Source organism: Priapulus caudatus, unplaced genomic scaffold (assembly GCF_000485595.1).
Source record: "Priapulus caudatus unplaced genomic scaffold, Priapulus_caudatus-5.0.1 Scaffold107, whole genome shotgun sequence".
NCBI lineage: Eukaryota > Metazoa > Priapulida > Priapulimorpha > Priapulimorphida > Priapulidae > Priapulus > Priapulus caudatus.
The window spans coordinates 280,158-284,993 of NW_014577168.1; the positions used below are offsets into that span (position 1 = coordinate 280,158).

General features: G+C 46.9%; 1 protein-coding gene across 2 annotated transcripts in view; it reads right to left on the reverse strand.

Annotated features, from left to right (window-relative positions):
• The window catches only part of LOC106805269, a 17,194-nt gene extending 12,851 nt beyond the window's left edge, over positions 1-4,343 (reverse strand). For both annotated transcript variants that reach the window (XM_014806800.1, XM_014806799.1), the window contains exons 1-3: positions 4,148-4,343; positions 3,209-3,424; positions 136-354 (exon numbers count right to left, since the gene is read on the reverse strand). In XM_014806800.1, coding sequence (XP_014662286.1) covers positions 136-138 — 3 coding nt within the window. In that variant the 5' untranslated portion in view covers positions 139-354; positions 3,209-3,424; positions 4,148-4,343. The remainder of the gene's footprint in view (positions 1-135; positions 355-3,208; positions 3,425-4,147) is intronic.
• Positions 4,344-4,836: the final 493 nt, after the last annotated feature.

The following is a 4,836-nucleotide window of genomic DNA, read 5'->3' on the forward strand; positions in this document are numbered from 1 at the left end:
TTCTCGCTCGTGCGCGCGCGCACACACACAAACACACACACACACACACACACACACACACACACACACAAACACACACACACACACACACACACACACACACACACACACATATATATATATATATAGACGTACCATTCTCCTATCCTCCGAGAATCCGATGCCAGTATAGTCCACACCGTCCGTCTTGGCGCTGATCTCGAAACTGATGTCGTTAGTGTCGTCATTGTACCGCCAGGTGGCGCGTACAATGGCAGGCGGGCACGCCCGTGGCCAGGCAATCAAAATCGCACACCGCAGGCTTCTGCCACCTCCCGTGACAAGGCGTGTTGCTGAAGTCCTCGCTCTCCTTGGCTGCGCGAGGCAGGATAGAGAGTGATATATATACCACCTGCTGTGTAAATATACGCCGGTACAAGTATTTCTAAGATTTCAGTAACGTCGATAGCTTGATGTATTTCCGCTGCGATTGAAAACGGGTGGGAAATGGACAGGAACTATAACAGCGACATATAAATATCGCGCAGAAGCTGCATGTGTGTGACTCAGCATTCTTATTGCAATTGGCAGATAGTTATTATAATTATTATAGATAATAATTATTAGTAAAACGACTCGTACGTTCTCCGGTCGGTTCTCCGGTCGGTTCTCCCTCGGGTTCTGCCTCTGCTTCCGGCTCTGCTTCTCCCTCCTTTAGCAGGTATGGGAAGTTCTGACACTTTGCCGTCAGATCTTTGTAAGGCAAGAAATATACACTTTCAGAAGTAAACGTGTGCGGCTTTACCAGGAAATAATCAAGAGCGTATTAAGGGTATGCTTAATACGCTCTTGATATAATCGGTAAACAACACACAAAACATACAGTTGTAGTTACAACGCAGAACAAAACAACGAGCAGAATAAATGGTAATTTATCTGTTTGCGATTTAGCTTACCGTCGGGCCGCCATCCAAAACCGATCCATGTTTTAGTCTCCGCTTTCATTACGAATTCGATCTCCTTGATTTGCTGGAATAGTATACGAACAGTGGTGTTGTTACAAGGCTGGGTTACGACGAGTATTAAAAAAACGCAGGTTTGTTACGAAATCTAAATAGGGACAAGATTATATGTTTCCGTGAAAAATTTACCTCAATAATCAATAATTCCGTATAGAATATTTCGACTCAATTAAATCGTGATAACCATAAAGCACGAACGGGCATGTCAACGCACAATAATAGTGCAAAAGGCATGAGACTTACGGGTAAAATCCTCCAGTAAAGATTGAATCTGTCGCCAAACTTCACTTGCCGATAGTTTCTTGGTTTGAACACTGGTTCCTTCACAGACGACACTGCAACCAAAGCGATATTTATTTAAACAACTTAATCATATATACGTGTTAGCTAGAATTCATCCGGTAGTGTCGTGTTACCTCGGCATCCGTGCAAGTGTATTTAATTAACTTAGATGCGTGAGCAAAATGTTTCGTGCGACACCCGAGGGTAGACCTTTGCGTGCTCGGGTGCTTATAATTTTCCCGGCCGTGCGATTTTCAATTATTTCGACCTTTAACTCTTGAAGACGTTGTTGCCGTCAACGATCTGCTATTGCGAACATGTTTGCCATTAACTCTTGTGCGCACAGCCACGGAGACATTTGGAGTCAGTTGCCTCGAGCTTACCCATGTCGCACTTGCGTCCGAACCATCCCCAGTTGCAGAAGCACTGCTTGCGCGGGTAGCTACTGGTGGAGACAGCTACACATGCCCCGTGGTCACTGCAGTCGAGGCTTGAGACGCACTCGTCTGCAAGCGAACGCAAAGATCAGAAGTGTTAATTTCCCCCGTGCGTGTACGTGCAACGGTAAACGACGGTGTCCATGCATGACCACAAGCACGTGCGTAAAATAGCGAAGACTACAACCAAGTAAGCGAAAAGAATACGATAACATGACTAGGTGAATTATATCGTTGCGCATTCCTCTTCTCGGCGTAATGCCTCTGGCACATCAGCCGATGTGCAGTTGCTAGCACTATATCTTACACACTCCTACGGAAATCGCGCCTTGTAAAAAAAAAACACAACAACAACAACAACAACAACAACAACAACAACAACAGCAGCAGCAGCAGCAGCAGCAGCAGTAGCAGCCATCTTACCTTTATTTTCGCAGAACTCGCCGCTGTATAGGCGATCGCACTCACACCTCCCGGATCGCATCACGCCATTACCTGAGCATATCGGGTCCACACCAGTTGCTGGCACCGTGAAAACAAAATGTCAACCGAGTTGAGTTAACATATAACGACAACATTCGCCTTAAAGTGATTACGTCACCGTAAATACTAAAAATAAATCAAATATTTCCACTTTTTCACAAAATATAAGTAATTCTGTTTACTTTTTATGGTTAAATTGCTGCATTATTACTTCATATTTTACTATATTGTTCGATGTGAAAATACACTCGTGACTCATACATAGCACATAGCAAGCAATTAATGTCAGGAACATAATGTCAAATCGTCTAGGTTTTTTGAATTTTTAACTAGTTGAGAAACAATCTTATCAGGTAAGAATTTGACGATACGTTTAGTCCAGTTAGTTCTTACTTTTAATGTAAAAAAAATGGCAACAAAAATTTTACAAATTTTACCATAGAAAATTCGTGACGTAGTCAATTTAAACAATTTCACGATCTGTAACCGCGATAGCGTTATAAGCATTTTACGAATTACACGCGCGCACGCGAAGGCGACACACGTGGTGTTATTACGGCATGAATTGCTCGAAAATGTGTCACGTAATGTCTGCGCATATATACACAAGGCTTTTCTCTTTTCTTCGGTACACAAATCACACGCATCGTTCGACCCACTCAAACGTATTAAACAAACTCATCGCGCACAAGTGAGTGCGCGCGTGGGCATATGTGATTTATGTGTGCGTGCGTTCGTGCGCGCGCGTGCGTGTGTGTGCATGCACGTGCGTGCGTGCATGAATGTGCGTACGTGTGTACGTCTGTGCGTGCGTGCGTGTGTGTGTGTATCCATGTCCGTTCGTGCATGTGTGCGAACGTTCACAGGCCTACACGTAGGGAACCTCTCTAACTGTTTACTCCACATTAGGCCTATACATCGCCGAGTGGCGCTTTTTTAATTTACATCCGTGCTACATATGTTTAGCTTCGTATCTGTCATATAACATTGTCGGCGGCCGCATACCGAAGAAGTTGATGTTGACGTGCCCACGCTGCGAACCGTCTCTGCCGTGGTACTTGAGCTCGTCAAGCTTGTAGAACTGTTGGTCGGAGTTGGCACTGGCTCGCTCGAGACCCGACTGCGGTCGGTGGTAGATGTGGTTGGCCTCGTGCTCTTGTCCCAGCGCCCAGATCACCTCGAGCTCCGAGTCAGTGAAAGAGTAGTCGGTCCTTTCGTTCGCTAGGGAAAAAATTCGTTATTCTTGAATGTGGAATTTTTTTTCTCAGACGCTTACGGCAGAGTCGCGTGTATATGTATATTATAGACATGCGTTTTTTGTGATAAACCTAACTGGTAGATTCCGACCAATTTCATCTCACGCTCTCGCTTTCTCTCTCCCCTTTCTCTCTCTCTCTCTCTCTCTCTCTCTCTCTCTATATATATATATATATATATATATATATATCCCCCTCTCCCTCTCCCTTTCGCTCCCTTCTCTCTCTACTTTTCTCGTGCTCTCTCTCTCTCCATCTCTCTTCTCTCCCCCTTCTCTCCCACTCTCTCTTCTCTCTCCCTCTCCCCTTCTCTCACGCTCTCTCTCTTTCCCCTCTCTCTCTCCCTCCTGCCCGTTTCCCTGCACCCGGTCCCAATATCTCCGCAATGACGTGGCACGTGCAGCTACGCCACCCCGCTCTCATTCTTTTCTCCGCATCATCCCTCTCTCTCTCTCTCGTCTCATCTCTCTCTCTCTCTCTCTCTCTCGTCTATCTCTTCTTCCCCTCGTCCCCTTTTTTCATCCTACGCTCTCATACCGTTCTCTTCCCGTGCTCGGATCTTTCTCCCGGTCTGTTTCCTTCGCCCATCCCTCCATCTCTCGCCCGCTCTCTCTCTTCTCTCCCTCCCTATCTGTCGCTCTCTTTCTCCTCTCGCTTCGCCAGCCCGCCACCCCTCCGCTCCCCTCACCGCGCAGCTTCCGGCGGAAGATAATCGTCGTCATGCCGTCCTCCTCGTATCCGGTCGCCGCCGTCAGGCTCTCCTCACCGCCGAAGAACTCGTCGAGCTGCGGCGTCGATCTGTCGCGACTGTAGTAGTCGCCGACGCGTGATGTGTAGCCGCGAGCGGCGCCTATTTCACGCAATGTTCCGAAGCAGTCCATCGGTGCCAGGAGGCGGTGTCGACCTGCGGACAGCAAAAGGACCACGATTAACACATCAGAAGTTCACGATGGGTTATGAAGTTATGATGTTCTCGTGGCCGGCGCGTTGGCCTGCGAACACAAAGTCGCTCAGTACATCAGTAGTTTATGCAGCAGTCCATCTCGTGACCAGGAGGTCGACCTGCGGACAGCAAAGGACGATTAATACATCAGTAGTTCACGATGGTTATGAAGCGGTCCATCTCGTGCCAGGAGGTCGACCCTGCGGACAGCAAAGGACGATTAATACATCAGTAGTTGATGATGGTTTATTATTCATTGTTATTATATTTATTATTATTATTATTTTGAATCTTAGAAACAGTGTATAAAATATGTCAGCGCTTACCTTTGTTTGAAACCTTTTGGGTGGGGGGGCACTTTTTAGCCTCTGCTTCCGGCTCTGCTTCCGGTTCACCCTCGGCATGGGGTTCTCCCTCAGCATGTGGTTCTCCTC